Genomic DNA, 16,496 nt, shown 5'->3' with positions numbered 1-16,496 from the left:
CCTTAGCTCTTTTCTTCTTCTTCTTTTTTTTTTTGCTTTTAGGAAAAGATGAGAACCAAGGTAGAGATCCACTTTTTATTTATAATATTTTTTTCTTTACAGATACAATGCACCTAATTTATTTGAGAGGAGAGAAATTTGGATCATTGATTATAAGAATCAAAATTTGATAGGTATCTCTATCATCTAAATTCATCAAATTCACCCCCCACCCCACCTTATTTTTCTATTTTTAAATTATTTTTGAAATACAATATGAATAGATATAACAAAATAAATAACTAAAATAAAATAAAATGTAATAGACATAAAAATCTGATTATTTTTTAAAATATTTTTTAATATTTATATTATTAGATACTATCAATACACATATACTGTTAAAAATTTTATATAATTATGTATATAATAAGATAATATATTATTATAAAACAATAAAATCATGATCCTACCATATCCAGTGTATATATAAATAAAAAATAGAAAATTATTGCATATAAAAGATATTTACATACAATATAAGGGGATTATTAGTAGTTGTACTTTTACTTTTAAATAAGAACATTATCAAAAAAAATATCATAATAAATTAATAAAATAGTAACGTAATATAATAAAATCATACAGGATATGCATAAGATACAGTATTAATGAAGAATATTTTTCACTAATATCAAAACAATTAAGCAAATATGGTTATTAATAATATCATTATTTCTATATTAATTTAGTGATTTAAATAAATTTTTATTTAATATGTCTTAATAACTAATAAGTTTCTTATTAATACATTAATAAGTTTGAGCATTGAATAGTAGCTTTATTAATAATATTATTAATATAGGCACCAGTTGGCACAAGAAGAGTCCGAGCCTCCATTCAAATATGTGTGTGTATTTGTATGCGTACGAGACTATTAGGAAGGGTGGGTTTTCTACCAAATTGGTCTGACCCGAATTGACCCAAGGTCGACCTCCCGTCGGGTGACCCGAACGCTAGAATGGGCCGTTGTCCGAGCTGGGTTCCAGAGCATGTCTTATTAAAAAATTAGAGTTAATCAAATTTAAAGAAGAAGGGAACAAAGAAGAACAGCAAATTGGGCGTTTTCTTACCGCCCATCTCTGTTTCCAGTGGCATTGGGAAAGTCCATCTACGGTGACAATCTGAAGTTAGCAATATACGTATACTCGGTCTCCTCCCATCAGGGCATCTAATAGTTCCAAATGAGCTAATTTTTTGGTGAGGCCTCCGGACGGGGGTATTACAATCCCAGCCAACATAGATTAGAAGTCATGACTGTCAAACCAGCTAAGCACTACCCGGCAAAAATAAAGCAAAACTAGTCCCCACCTGCTCATGGATCCAAGACTCCATATGTAGCCAACCTGTCTTCTTTAATTGCATCTCAATGAACCTCGAGCCCATCAGTGTACTCACACAGCCGCTGCTCCAGCCTCATGGTTACATGAGTACAGACACAACACAGCACTGTATGGTCCAAAAGGGGACTAAGGCACAAAAATATGCAAAGGTTGCGAAAAGCTCTCTAGAAAGCCGAATTTCGGCCTATGGCTTTACCTTTTTTCCCCCATCCGGATGGATAACCAGGGTGTTTCTCTTACCCGAGCGGTTAGCAATCATAATTTGGGGCAAAATGATGAACTGAAACGCCCATTCATGGAGAACAGGAAAAAACCAAAAAAACCTCTACAGAAGTAAAGATAAACATGTCATACATCCAAGATATATCCTACTAATAGTCTCAACTCCTAGCACAGATAACCAAAGACCTCTTTTGCTAGAGTCTGCAAAAGAGGAAAGAGCGACAGCTGCCATCCTTAATATGGCATTCTAGCCCTTCTGCAACACCAGGTTCACCTGAGCCACATAAACATGACAAGGAGACAAAATAGAAGAAAAACAATGAACCATAAATTAGCTATCATCTTCTCCGTCATCATCTTCATCGCCTTGAACATCATCATCTTCAGAGTCAGTGCCCTGCAGACAAATAGATCATGAACCCAGGTCATACATGCTCCTCTAGTAGTCCGAATATAACTGGAGCATAGCATTCCAATGATGCTAGCATTGTTCTTAGATTGCATCAAAACTGTAAATATACTAGGGCGCACAAATAGAGGAATAGCAATGGAATAATTTGGGTCGGCTGCAATGTCAAAGGTTCTGCATTGTACCAAAAAACAGAACAGAAAGTTTCATTTATCTGCTTCAACAAGATAAGTCGTTTGGAATATCATTTCAATCCTAGTTAAGTAACCACTTCTTTCTCATGTGTGCTTATACAATCAGTCAGCTTAGGAACTTCAAGTAGTCGAGTAAAGATAAAGCTCACCCCATGATAAAAAGAAGAATAACGATTTAACAACCTTTATGGTAAATCAGGAAGCAATACAACAAAATACAGCACAACATCTAAATTCCAATCCAATAAGGTGTCACCCAGCAGTAGAACATCTCATATTACAGATTAGCCTCCTAGTCATAGAAAGTTCTGAAAAAGAAATCAAAGGGTAGACTTCACATTCTCAAGCAACTAAGATACCATTTCATTGAAATCAATGTTTATGACAGACAATCATGTATGAGTAAACCAAGAGTTTGGATAACCAATTTGCTAAATATCAAATTCTTAGACTACCTGAATTGAGCTTTCTTGACCTTGATAGGATAAGGAAGGATAAAAAATAAAATAATGGTTTTAAATTGCATCATCAAAGAGTTTAGAGCCTAGAGACTAATTCAACTGTATTGCTAGAGGCTGATGGATGCATGCTTATGTTTGACCAGATGTTGGATATGAACAGATTCTTGATTTTGTTGAGGTTGGGAAACATGTTTCACATACTGAAATAAAGAAAGAAAATCAGGGTGGGAAGTTTCAACATAGCACAGATATGCAGCTGAAGGAGAGTCTCACTGGTGATAACTGGTAAGACGTGGGTATTTGACTTTACACCACCACGCCACAACAACACACCCCCGGCCACACACGCCCCCCCCCCCCCCCACCGCCCACGTGCGCACCCACACACGCGCACACACAACAAAAAGAAAAACAACTCTTCTGAATGCACATGTATCACACGGTGGGAATTCCCCATAATGAGATTTGGCATTCAGCTTTATCGAATTGAATTTATACTTTTGTTTATCACTAGTTACAATGCATGTGCAGAAGCATGTGGCTACAAGTAAGATTTTATGTATAGGACAAATTTTATACAAAAGGATTAGGAACCAATATATATTGCTTGTAAGAAGTTTTGTTACAACCAACAAATCACTATCAATTTCCATTTTGGAGGACATATGATGTTATGCACAGAATCTTGGGAATCCCAACTCACGGAGATGGTTTCTGTTTAGAAAGAAATCTAATAGGATTATTAAGGGACTTGAAAAGTCAGGAAGTTAAGCCACTTTTATATGGTGTTAGGATTAGGTTAGGATGTTAGGATAAAAATGACTACATGCTCATAGCTTCCAAGTGAGAATTCCTTCAGAGAAAATTACTACCAGCTCCTTTTAAGGTATTACTGTTGCTTCAAAATATCAAGGAATAATTAATGTTTCATAAGAGCAGAGCAGCAAATCACAATATACAATATTTAACAGATTCTGCTTCATCTTATCATTTATCAACTTTCTTAAGTTTAATTTGAAGTGCATAAGCTGTTTCTTTGATTCCTTCATGAGAAGACTAATAGACCACCCAAGTGTCTAGAGTCATCCGGACATGTCCAAACTCGTTCAAAAAGATTTAAGATGTCCAAATTTTATCTACATGTTGACAAGAGTCACAAAACCATGAGAAGCTAGAACCTAGCAAAGGCTGTTCCATTAGCTAAGAGAATAAGAGCATTAAACAACAATTATCAATTATACAGTTAGAGGAACAACAAGCATAATTACCTCTTCATCATCTTCATCTCCATCAAAATCCTCCTCATCAGCCTCCTGCATGAGGGTGTATTAGCATTTTAAATCTTGGGATAATGCATTCTCTCTCTCTCTCTCTCTCCTCTATAATTATATTATACACAATGCATAAGCATGAATGAACAGATGTATGCATGCGTATCTATGCATACATGCATGTACATGTATACACATATATTCATATGTACAATAAACGATGAACTTGAGGCTACAAATATATATTCTATGTACCAAAAGAAGCAAGCACAAGTAACAGCTCACATTGTTAAAGTACTTCAAAGGATTGGGCCATAAATCTTCCTTTATTATCTCAGCCACCTGCATATTTATGAGTTATAAGATAACTTTCGCACAGGATAAAAAATAAATATGATGAAACATCCTGCAAACAAATAGCTAAAGAGAAAACAGATAAAGCTGGCTTGATTTAATCTACACTAACAAGTAACAACAAATATCAACAAGATGAAAGACAGAACATCATACTATTGTAGACCCTTATTTGGCGATCATTAAGCTTCACATCACACCTGAATAATGAACCGTAAAAATTTGCCTTAAATGGAGCAGAAACAAAGAATGATAGTTTACCTCGTCAGAAAACCCTTCTGAGATGCTTTTCTGCTGAGTTTCACCAAACCAGCTAAAGAAACTGCATCACAGAATATAAAATTAGTTTCTGCAATTAATATGTTAAATTACAAAATTAGTTTTGTGACAACCAATTCATCTACATCACACACACACACACACACACACACACACACACACACACACACAGGTGGATTAGAATCCAATTGATTCGATTTTGAGATCAGATCTAGTTAATCCTAACCAAACGACAGGAGTCTGACACCAATGATCCATATGAGGTGGACCAGAATCAAATTGATGGGTTTGATATCGGATCAAGTCCATCTCGAGTGGACAGTAAGGGTCTGACATTGATGATCTGAGTCATTGGATATGATAGACTACGTCTAAACTGCTTACAGATGAAAAATCATGTTTTTAGAGACCTAGCCTATACATTGAGGGGTAAAAAAAATATGTATTGTTTTATGTTATATATACATGCATATAAATGTGACTATGGTTTTAGGTTGGCCGTCAACCTATTGCAGCTCTCCTCCATTCGTCTTGGGACCAGCTATATACAAAACATCGGAAGAGTTATACAAACACACACTAACTACCATAATAAGTCAGTCTTGACTGGATGACTAGGGGCACGGCATCGATCATCTGGGCCATTGAATGCGATCAACTATCTATAACTTGCTTATTGTCAAACAATCGTGTGACTTTGAAATCCCTAGCCTACGCATCATTTATGTCTCCTGTCATTAAAAATATAAAGTTCAACTGACATGAATAATGCATGTTTTTGATCGTTAGGTGCATAAGCTGGGGATCTAAATCACATGATTTTTTGATAGTAAGTAGTTTAAAGATAGTAAATCACATCCAACGACTCAAATCATTGATTTCGAGCCTCTGAACATCTAGTCAAGATTGACTTTATTAGCATCTCACATATTAGCTCTCTCTCTTTCATAGACAGATACACCCACATATGTATAAATGTGTGTGTATATATAAAGATACACAAGATGGATTATACTTCTTGATAATCAAGAGCACGATACAAGATGTATGGTTATGGTAAAGAACTAAAGGGGGATCATGTTCCCTTTTTTTTTCTTTTTTTTTTTTCTGTTTCTTTTTTCTTTCTTCTTTGTTCATATTGTGCTTTCTCCCACTCAAAAAGAGTGCTAAGTCTTCATATATATATATACACACACACACACACTAGCTTAGAACCTCGTGCGATGCACAGCATGTAATTATTTTTTCTTGAAATAATATTTTTATAAATTAAAAATCCAACATAATATTTTTATTTTAATAATTTATTAATATCTATTTTATATATATTTTAAAAATAATTAAAATAATAAAAAAAATATATTTTATGTATAATATATAATATATTTTATTTATAAATTATTTTATTTTTTTAAATTTAATTTTTTTCTATTTTAATATATATATATATATATGTATATATTAAATATATTAGATGTTATATTCAAAGCTCAGATCGAGAGTTTCAAATTTCAAACGGGAACCACAGCTACTCCACGAAGGTAGGATCTTTCATTGGAAAAAAAAATTAAACACATCATGGATGGAAATTGATGCATCAGTTTTAATAAATATATATATAATATAGAAACATATGGCAAGTTATTATCGGATCGATCCACTGATCCATCTAGATTTTCTTTTTTTGGTGGAACCATTTTAGTGGTCCACCTACTTGTTACCTTTCGTCTTCTTCCCTGGCTTTTCCCTTCACTCTCTCTCTCTCTCTCTCTTCATGTGTTTAGTGGCTGTACCTTCACCAAAAAGGAGGGCACGTCCTTGCGACTGCAATCTCTTTTTTTTTTTTTTTACGTTAGCTCCATTCCCAAATCCCAATCTCTCTCTCTTTTCCATCTTCTTCGATCCATCATATTGCCATAGAAAACAGGACAGCAGCATTACTTTCTTTCTCCATGGATTCTCTCCGACAATCGTTCAAATCCCCCGGATCCACAAATGCTTCTCATTGACCTGCTCCTCCAAGCAAAAGAAGCAACCCATGCTCTTCGAGGAGCCACCCGACGACAATGTTCGCTTGATGATGGAGATCAGTGAAGATGGAGGAGATGGAGGAGCTCAAGAAGCCATCCTCCAATGGCTCCAAGGAGCTCTTCATCGCCTTTTAGCTTATAACCCTATGCAATGCGATGAGGATGGAGGAGATGAAGAGGGAAGAGGCAGAGAGGAAGGAACCGCAGCAGCGGCCCTTGCCGCAGCGGCGCCGATGGACGCAGTAGTGCGAAGGCGAAGGTGGAGGCGATGGAGGGAGAAGCGGCCCCGCCGAGTCTCCAGTTTTCAGCATCGTTCCGTTCGTCGGTTCTCGCCGGTGCTATTTTTTTCTTTTTTTTTTTTGTTATTGTCTCCATGACCTGATCCACACGTGAGGCTTTATTTTCGAGTTTCCAAGTAAATATTGTACACGTGGTGAATGGGAGGAAATAGCAATTTGTATACGTGGCGGATGGAGGCTTCTCAACATGGTTGCTCCATTTTTATATATTATACTAGTTTAGAACCCCGTACGATGCACGGCATGTGATTATTTTTTTCAGATAAGTTTTGTGATAATCAACAACTTTGATTCCATGAAACTCCTTCATTAATTCATAATTTTTTATTATTTTTATTTTTAATCATTTTTTAAACTTTTCTATCTCTCGTTCTCCTTCTCTTTCAATCTTCTTCTCGCACACCCCCCAACTCTTTCAATAGTAAAATTGGCAATATCGACTGTCGGCCACCACTACCATCAATGGCCGCAGCATCTTCGAGCTTGAGATAGAGCAAAAATATAGCAATATAATGATAAATGATAGTTTTGTGAGATACTGATCAAAATCTTGATGAGTGTACCTCCAATTAATGAGTTGTGAGAGATTTAAATTTTAAAAATTAAAAAAAATTAATATTAAAATTTTGGATATCTAAACTATAAAAAATTTCTTTTAAAAAAATTAAAAATCTAAACTTTAATTTTTTTTTCCATCTCTTCTTTTACTGCTTTGATCCTCTCCCTAAGATTGATGTATCCAATCTTTGGAATGCCAAATGATCAGTATCTATTCTTTGAATATAAAAAATAATTAAAAATTTATAATTAATTAATACTATCCAAAAAAATAATTTATAATTAATAATATATTAGATAACTATCTTTTAAATCTTAATTATTATTCTTGAATTCCTTATTTAACTATCAAGCCTAGATAAATTTAAATAAAAAAAATCAAAAGCCTCAACAATAAAGTTCTCATCTTTACTGTTATTTTTTTAAAAAAATATTTTTTTATCTTTTTCTTCTTTTTTTTATTCTTTTTCTTCCTTCCCTATTCTTTTTCTCTTCTTCTGTGGACGTCATATAAACTATCTCAAATCATCTAGTTTAGGATGTATCAGACTGTAGAGTGGTGGATTGGCACGGCACTATCTTTCATATTGAGAATATTCCAACTTTCACATAAAAAATCGATAAAGGAGGAGAGAGAGCAAGGGAGAGGAAGTCGGTAACTGGTCCACGAAGAGTTAGAAAATTTTTATTTTTTTTTAATATTTAAATGAAGACGGTAATTTTTTTATCCATTTTATTTAATTTTTTTTAAAATAATTTTTTTTTGAGATTTGTTTGAGATGGGGCCTTTTCTCCATCCCTTCACACCCCTCCCCAACCCTTCACGAGTCGCTCGCTGTCTTCTCGTTCTCCCTCTCACTCCCTCCTTCCTCTTCTTTTCTCTCTTTTAGTCTCTCTCTCCCTCTCTTTTCTTCATCTCTTTGCCTCTCTTCCATTCTCTCCCTCTCATCATCGACCTCAAGATCTCCCACCCGATCAAGGCTCCCGAGGATGGAAAAACACAAGAAAAATCGGAGAAAAATGGAGGAAAAATCAACGAAAGCAAAGGAAAGACAGAAAAAATTAAAAGCGAAGGCCTCTCAAAGGGATCCAGAAACCCAGAAATCTGACAAGGATCGAGGCCGAAGAAAATGGACGACAGCGGCGGAGAGAAGACCCAAAAATCCGGCATCCTTCTAGGGCTGGCAAAATATGACCCGACCCACCAACCCGAACCATATTCGACCAGCCATAAACAGGTTTGGGTTTAAGCTAAACGGATTCGGGTCATAAACGAATCGACCCGTTTAACCCATTTAATAAGGGGGTCGGATATGGATTTTGAATATCTGACCCGTTTAACCCGTTTAATATTTAGGTTGGGTTGAGTCAGATAACCCATTTAACCTGTTTAACCTATTTCTGACCCATTTAACCTGACCTGTTTAACCTATTTCTGACCCATTTAACCTGACCTGTTTAACCTGTTTAACCCATTTAAGACCCGTTTAACATGTTTAAAACTTGTTTAACCTCTTTCTGACCCATTTAACTTGATCCGTTTAACCTGTTTAACCCGTTTAACCTGTTTAACCCATTTAACCTAATTTGACCTATTTAATAAACGGGTTAAACGGGTCGGATCAAGTTATCTGTTTAAGAAACAAGTCGGGTTCAAATTTGAATTTTTGACTCGTTTAATAAACAGATCAGGTTTAGGTTGACCATTTTTTGATCCGATCCGTTTATGACCCGACCCGTTTATGACCGACCCGACCCGTTTGCCACCCCTACATCCTTCTCCACAACACTGTGATCGTCACCATGGACGGCACCCTTGTCATCGACGGCGATCGCATCCGCATCCTCGACCCCTCCCCGAACCTCCTCCACGAATTCTCCCCCCTCGCTGATGACTTCTCCCCCCTCGCCAACGACGTCCTCGACCTCCATGACTGCTTCGTCCTCTCCGATCCGAACCCCCCCTCAAAAAAAAGCAGCCGGTTAGTTGCAGCGCCATCGCTTCCCCAAAGCCGCCGCCACCCTCACCAGTCGACAGCCACGATGCCGCCCCTCGCTCGCTCTCCCTCCACCATCCTCCGTGAAGGCTCTGTCCCAGATCCCGTGAGGGGAACAGCCGCCACTCAAGGTCTTCTTGCTTGCCGAGACCAGGCCTCCGCCCAAAGAAGATCGTGATCCACTCCTCTTGGATCACCCTTATCGGCCTCTGTTTCCTCAGCCCCTCCCTGGACCTCCTCCGTGAATTCTCCCCCCTCGCCAACGACTTCTCCCTCCTCGCCGACGACATCCTCGACCTCCATGGCCGCTTCGTCCTCTTCGATCCGTCGTTCGAGGTCTTCTTGCCTACCGAGACCAGGCCTCCACCCAAAGAAGATCATGATCCACTCCTCCAAATTCTCCACCATTTTCTGATCCACCATAGAGAGAGAAAGCGAGCGAGAGAGAGAGTTGAGACAGGAGTAGAGGCAGTGAGGAGAGAAGGATCGAACTGAAACGATGGAACCCTAGCCCTTTTTTTTGTTTTTTCTTTCCTTCACGCGTGGCGGATGGAGGGACATGTATTGCTGCCACATGGCCAAAGAGACCCTGTATTGCTGCCATGTGACGGACGGAGGCTTCTCCATTGAGAGGTCTCCGTTTATATATATATATATATATTAGATATGATATATGATAATAGATATATAGATTCCCATGAGTTGGCGGAGATCTCATGTTATGTTTTTAAAAAGTTCCTTTTCAAATCTTGCAAAGTCTTAAAACATATAATTACCATTGGCTTTGGGGTACTATTCTGTTAATTATCTTCTTACCTGCACAGTGTTTGCTTCTCCTGGTTATATATAACCCCCTCTTGTCTCTCTCTCAACAATGTTCACCATCCTCCGCTCCCATCCCCACGACACCTCCTCCTTTGTCTCCTCTCCGTCACCGTCACTGACGTCGCCACCCCACTCCTCGTTGCTGTCATCGTCGATGTGGAAGCACACCATGAACTGCACTTTGGGCGTGGCAATCTCGTTAGCATTGCAGCTCGGTGACTGCTCGATCAGCACCATAACTGAGACGGCTTTGGCTCCGATGAGGTCCAAGGGATTGGGGGGCTTGGGATGAGGAAGGGCGGCACGGATGCGCTAGAGGCCGAGTGCAGCGGTGAGGATGATGAACCATGTCCCACAACCTCATGATGCTGCCGTTAAACACTGTATCATCTTGGTAACGGTACCACCCCAGATCCCCACCGTTCCTCACCATCCTCCGCTCCCATCCCCGCAGCGCCTCCTCCTCCTCTATCTCCTCTCCGTCATCGTCACTAACGCCGTCACCTGCTTCTTCTCTTCGCTATCGTCATTGACATGGAAGCATGCCATGAACCACGCTTTGGGCGTGGCAATCCCGTCAGCATTGCTGCCTACTGGCACCACAGCCGACCTCGATTTTTTGCAAATGGGGCAGAAGCGTGCTGGCACTGCAGAATGTCGTGCAAGACGACACGCTTCGGAGCTTCCTTGTTTTTTTGAACATGTGGCATGCAAACGGATTAGAAACGTTTGTACATGTGGTGAATGGGAGAAAATACCTATTTGTATATGTGGTGGATGGAGGTTTCTCAACGTGGTTGCTCCATTTTTATATATTATATATGATATATATATATATATATATATATATATATATATATATATATAATCAGATTCTACAGGATCAACAAACTTATGGGACTTAAGAAATGATGGAAAGGAATAAAAATAATAGAGGAAAAGAAAATCAAAATGAAATAAAGCAAAAAAAAATATGCAAATAGAAAAAAAAGTACAAGATAGAAGAGCCCATATTCCAAATGAACAAACTCAAGCTCGAAAGACATCTTTCTGATTCTCGAAGAATGATCGATAAAAGGATTGATCAAGAAAGAGAGGAGAGTGTATCTACTTCTCTCAATTTCAAAGTAAATAATAGAGCATCCAAATTGAATATCCATAATGTTGTACATCATCTATACTAACAAAAATATGTAGAAAACCAAAAGTCATGTGTTTTCATGATCTCTAACCTATGCATGAAGTAGGTGCAAAAATGAAAGCTTATATGAACATACCCATATCTATCTTTGTTTGAATACAGATATGGATTTTAATTGAATGCCAGAATTTGTATGCATATTTTATTTTAAATGGATTCAGACACAAATTGGATATTGACAAATACCGTTACTAATATAGATATAAACTGGATAATTAAATGTCATGGAGGAGATATTGTTCCACTTTATATATTTTATCTCATGTTAAGTTTATAAGCTTCCCAACTCTTTTATTACTTTTCTAAAACAACAAATGATCTACAAAAACAAGAAAGACATAATTCCATCCATTTAATAATCTGACTTAAAAGTGGATCCCAACAATTACGCTAATTTACATGCTTCAGATTAAAAAAACTCATTATTAAGGATGGAATATACCAAATCAGAGACGTCACTATATGCAAAGAGGATTAAACTACAGCTATCTTTATGTTGCCGCTTATTTTGATTAGGACTTTAGAATAAATGGAACTGCAAACAAAATTGAATATTTCAAATATGGATTGAAAATTGGTGCATCTATATACACATCCATATCTGCTTTTCCTTGAAGGAAATAGATAGTCGGACAATTTGCATTAAAAACAAATTCATGCAGATAATACTGATCCATTTTCACTTCTATCTAAAGCCCAACAGGTCCGGAACTCATGAGTCTGAAAATGTCTTCAGGCTGGGTCTATGCCTGAAAACATTTCTTACAATGAATTGGCCCTAGTTTAAGCCAACCTAAAAAAAATTCCTCACAATCAGGTTAAGGTTGGCCTGGGATCTTCAGGTCAAGCATGGGCTAAGCCAGGGTAGGCTCAGGCCTCAATTTTGAAAATTGGCCGAAATCAGGCCAGGCCCAACCAAGTCCAACCTAGCCCAATGGAACCCTTATTAGCAATCCTCATCCCTTCCCTTTCAAATAAGTGCACATGTTCATATTCTCTCCAACAAATCTCTCCTAGAAACTACTCCTTATCAAGTAAGGAAGTCTAGCACACAACCCTTTCAAGAAAAGTGATATTGTCCTTTCACAGACTTCGTGGACTGGAGGATAGTTTTGAAAATTCATTTTTAGCAACTGTCTCAATAAAACTTCCCTCTATAAGAGACGACAATAATCACAAGTTACATCATACATGTCTACGTTATAAAGTGGACTATGGGAGACGCATCTCCATTCCATCCCAGAGTCCAACACCATTGGACCTAGCCCCTCACCTCATTTTTTTTGTTTTTCCCTCCTTAACTTTCTTCCCATAATATGAGCAGCTCTATTTCTTTACCCTTCTTTGTAAGATTTTCTTTGCCCCTCTTTAAGGGATGTCACCTCTAATATTGAGCTAATATTCTTAAACATGATCATGAATGTGTTTTCTCTCACTTTCTTCTCTTAGTTTGTTCAATAACGTGCATCACACACGCAAAGCTCAGAGTTTTTCATGTAACCGTATGTCAGGTTTAAAACACTCGTATCCATTAATTTTTTAAGAAATATATGGATTTTTAATCTTTTGTTTGCCCCAGACCTCCCTTCAAAAAGAAAAGAAAAGAAAAGAGAAGAAAGGCATTCCTAGATCCGCCCTTGTTTAACAATCAAAAGGTGGGGATTAATGGAATTGAGAATACATAGACACCAACATAAGAAAGAGGTAAGATGTTCCAACCACATAACATTTCCAATGCCCCTAACTAGCAACATGTCTGAAATTATTAGCATCCCTCATAATGCATTAGAATGTTACTTTCCATCTCTAACATAAAAAATGTTTCTAGCTAGATATGAATCAATGGATGGGCATAGATTGCATCAATTGCTACTTGGAAATCAACTTCTAGTGAATAAGCACAAATCTGCCTCACCCCTACATTAACAAAATTTCCATTATGCACTAATTTCACTGGCAAACTCACCAACATGTTAGCTTTCTTCATGCACATGAGACACTCTTGTAACAAGGGCACCATGTGTTGATTCCTGCCTACAAATTCCATAGTTACACATGGCTTTCAGGAATCCTCAATCCTGAATTTAGATATTATTTCATCATTGTCCACATCCATACATAATGTCCCAACGTTGATTGAGTGGCAACATTAATCTGTCCACATTGATAATAGATTATCCTATTACATTCAAAATTTTCAATTTAAATTGTCCTGTCAAGTAGCTCCAAGCAAAGGAATACAGCACTACCCCAAACCCATCTGTCACAATTCAAGAAAGAACAATATTCTTTCAAGCTATTTGCCAATGAGAAGATAGCCTTGCATCCCAAGATACCATGGTTGACTAAGTAACATGGGGTTTAAAAGAATTTATAATACCATTGATGATGCCCAAGGTCAAGATACAAAGTAAGCAGGGTAACCCAAAACTTCAGCTATATGAAGCACATTTGACCATATAGATGCAGAAGAATTTACGGTGATTAAGCTACAGCAGTAAACATTATTTAAGACTGCAGATTTGGTAAGCTCAGTAATATTGCTTTATGTTAACATAGAAAGAAAAAGGGAGATTAAAAACCAACCTTTCCTCAGGAAAGGGTCGTTTATTTCCATTCTTCTTGTAAGCAACACCATTTGCAGTGTTCTTCAACTATAGTGGTAAGGAAACATTAGTTGAGCCATTCGCATCAGGTCATAAGTCAGAATATAAAGCACAATGTTCTTGAAGAGATTGCCCTTACCATCTCCTCCTTCCACCTGATTGCTGTACCAGTTATGTTAGTGGTTCCATTATCAAAGAAGGAGTATGTCTTTTTAAGGCTTGTATCTTCAAAATAAGGGTTAGGGGAGAAGCTCTGAACATCATTAAAACCATATTAGACCAACAAAGCAAGTCATTGAACATATTAGATGGCAGAAGGTGAGTTAATGCTCAGATAAAGAACAAGCAGACAAATTTTTAAAAAAAAATACTCACAAAAGTTATGCAATAGCCTGACTTCAAATCTTTAAAATCTTCCACATCTAATGATTCCAGGTACTTGAAGATCTGCAAGTCCCAGAATACAGGTATAGATAAAGAAATTCCATGGGCAATAACATATTTTCAGCAATGGAAGCAGACCTTTTGGTCTTCTTCAGTCACAAGATCACAAAGTGCTGGGTGGCTCAGAAACTGCAAAGTTGAGGGAAAAGCGATTTGAATGACTTTTTAATTACGAACAGAAATTAAAAATTCAATAAAGTAAATGAAGGATAACTACAGTTCGAAAACATACGGCAGTCAACCAAAAGTCTGGAATAGATTTGATGATCTCATTCCGCATCTTGTAAACAGGTCCACGTATCTCATTATATTTCTGTTCCACCTCCAAAACTTTATCACTTGCTTCCTCATTGACCTATAAAACATAAAGTTAGAATAACAGAAAGGGAAGAAGGGGGATGCAGCTCCGTTTTCTTTCGTAATTTTAATGCTGGATTTGCCAGGGTTTGACTGTCAGCATAGACATCACGCGAATCTACTCAATGCTTGCAAGAATATAAAAATAACCATTTAAAAAAATATATATAGAAGAAGAAGAAGAAAGATAAGAACAGCAGCACGTACCCAACAACATTACTCGATGAATATTTGTCCCTTCTACATATAGTCGGCCACTCTTAGATATCAAACTACGAATAAATTAATTATTTTTCCATGCAAGCATATACAAAATAAATGATAACTTATAAACTATGCTTTCTTCAAGAACAAGAAGGCATTAATTATAAACTGTTTTTTTTTTTTTTTTTTTTTGCCAAAGTTGCACAATTTCATGGCTGCAGCTGAGATTTCTCCATGAAATAATTAAATTCTTCAAAAGCATTCAAAGACCAAAGCATGTTGCCACATTCTAAAAACCATATACGCTACTAAAAATAAAATCAATAAAAAAATCCTGGTGATTATTAAAAAAAAAAAAAAAGAGATCCATCGTACTGATGTATCCCGAAAAAATAAAAAACAAATTCGGATTAGAAAATCGAGATTTCCGTAGCAAGAATCATTAGTTCCTAGTTATCGGAACAGCAAACTGAAAGTGGAAATAAAAAAATAAATATAGAATTTCAGTGTTACTTTTCTCATAAATTAACAATAAATCTACAGCTGAGATGTTAAATATTCCACAGCTGCTCCAATTCCTTCCGAATTCTCGCTCAAGAGAGGAAAAACAGAAAACAAAATTTAAAAAAAAAAAAATCGGACAAAAAGAGGAAAAATGATCCAAAGAAAACGGATGCCATTACCCTCTCGAGCTCGTCCTGAATCTCCTGTAGCTTCTCTATGGAGAGAACGAGCTTCCCGTCGATGTGTTCGGAGTCCTCCTCCCCTCGCTCCACCACCTTCGCCTTCTTCCCCTTGTCCGCCACCATCTCAACCAAACCCCGATCAAAACTTAACCCTAACCCTAATTCACCCGCACCGACCGCCCTCGGCCGCAAGAGAGTGTTCGAGGGAGGGTGTTGGGGTTTAGCCAACGGAAAAAGAAAACCGACGAAGGCGTCTACTCCTTTAACTAAAGTCGGAGAGCTTTGGATATTTATATGATCCTGTTGGTCCCTTGGATGTGCCTGTGGATCTGGTCACCTTCCATACAGTGTCGTCCGTCTTTGTCGTCCACGTGGCGGCTAAAAGCTGCGATTGGAAACGGGAGAGAAGGGACGGGTTGAGGGTGACTCACCGAGAGGCACCAGAATTTGTGTCCGGCGCCATGTTATTACTTGCCGCTCACTTTTATATTTTTTTTTAAATAAAATTACAGAAAGACGCCTTTAATTTAGCTCAATGCCCTTGGCACCTTCTGCATTATAAAATACCAAATAAATCCTTATAAGTATTGATATATTACAATATAATTTAATCATTCATTCTATCAATAAATAATATTGAATTTCTCTTTCAATGAATAAAAATATTTTTTATTCATGAATAGATTTAAAAAAATATATGAGAAAAAAAAAATAAAT

General features: G+C 37.2%; 1 protein-coding gene across 1 annotated transcript; it reads right to left on the bottom strand.

Annotated features, from left to right (window-relative positions):
• Positions 1-1,691: 1,691 nt before the first annotated feature.
• LOC105041721 (NAP1-related protein 2) lies at positions 1,692-16,062 on the bottom strand. The gene is made up of 10 exons (XM_010918728.4): positions 15,777-16,062; positions 14,765-14,887; positions 14,611-14,661; positions 14,464-14,535; positions 14,228-14,341; positions 14,069-14,136; positions 4,555-4,615; positions 4,225-4,281; positions 3,937-3,981; positions 1,692-2,001 (listed from the first exon to the last, which is right to left on the bottom strand). The coding sequence occupies exons 1-10, from the start codon at positions 15,900-15,902 to the stop codon at positions 1,936-1,938; spliced, it is 783 nt and encodes a 260-aa protein (XP_010917030.1). The 5' UTR covers positions 15,903-16,062; the 3' UTR covers positions 1,692-1,935.
• Positions 16,063-16,496: the final 434 nt, after the last annotated feature.

Source organism: Elaeis guineensis, chromosome 3, assembly GCF_000442705.2.
Source record: "Elaeis guineensis isolate ETL-2024a chromosome 3, EG11, whole genome shotgun sequence".
Lineage (NCBI taxonomy): Eukaryota > Viridiplantae > Streptophyta > Magnoliopsida > Arecales > Arecaceae > Elaeis > Elaeis guineensis.
The sequence above is the reverse complement of the archived record's forward strand: the minus strand, read 5'-3'. Positions and strand labels throughout refer to the sequence as shown.

Coding starts and splice junctions, on each gene's coding strand:
- LOC105041721 (XM_010918728.4), bottom strand. CDS start 15,902: ATGGTGGCGGACAAGGGGAAGAAGGCGAAGGTGGTGGAGCGAGGGGAG. Junction 14,888..15,776: donor TTCAGGACGAGCTCGAGAGG/GTAATGGCATCC, acceptor TATGTTTTATAG/GTCAATGAGGAAGCAAGTGA. Junction 14,662..14,764: donor CAGACTTTTGGTTGACTGCC/GTATGTTTTCGA, acceptor TCAACTTTGCAG/TTTCTGAGCCACCCAGCACT.